Consider the following 296-nt stretch of genomic DNA (forward strand, 5'->3'; position numbering starts at 1 on the left):
GCCTGCAGTGTCGGCCTTGCGCTATCCGAGAAGGCCCGGTCGCCCGGGCGGGAAGCGCGCTGCCCCCTCGCTCGCCACTTCTCCGTTCTCGGCACGGCGCCGCCCGGGGGTTTCTGCTCCGTGTGCGCCCGGCCAAGCATGTTAAAAAAGGCTCTGGAGGTGCGGGAAGTGACGGCCCTGCCGGTAAAGGACCCCCGGGCCCCCTCCCCGGACCGGGCGGTTCCGCAGATGTGGTTGCTGTTTTCCACCATGAACCCGCTGCTGAAGGGGCTGGGTAAGGTAAGGGCTGGGTTTCT

General features: G+C 67.9%; 1 protein-coding gene across 1 annotated transcript in view; it reads left to right on the forward strand.

Moving 5' to 3' along the window:
- Positions 1 to 138: 138 nt before the first annotated feature.
- Positions 139 to 296, forward strand: part of PGS1 (phosphatidylglycerophosphate synthase 1) — a 19,216-nt gene continuing 19,058 nt past the window's right edge. Inside the window, exon 1 of the mRNA XM_010294216.1 lies at positions 139 to 279. Within this exon, the coding sequence (XP_010292518.1) occupies positions 139 to 279 (141 nt within the window). The remainder of the gene's footprint in view (positions 280 to 296) is intronic.

Source organism: Phaethon lepturus, unplaced genomic scaffold (genome assembly GCF_000687285.1).
Source record: "Phaethon lepturus isolate BGI_N335 unplaced genomic scaffold, ASM68728v1 scaffold49879, whole genome shotgun sequence".
Taxonomy (NCBI): domain Eukaryota; kingdom Metazoa; phylum Chordata; class Aves; order Phaethontiformes; family Phaethontidae; genus Phaethon; species Phaethon lepturus.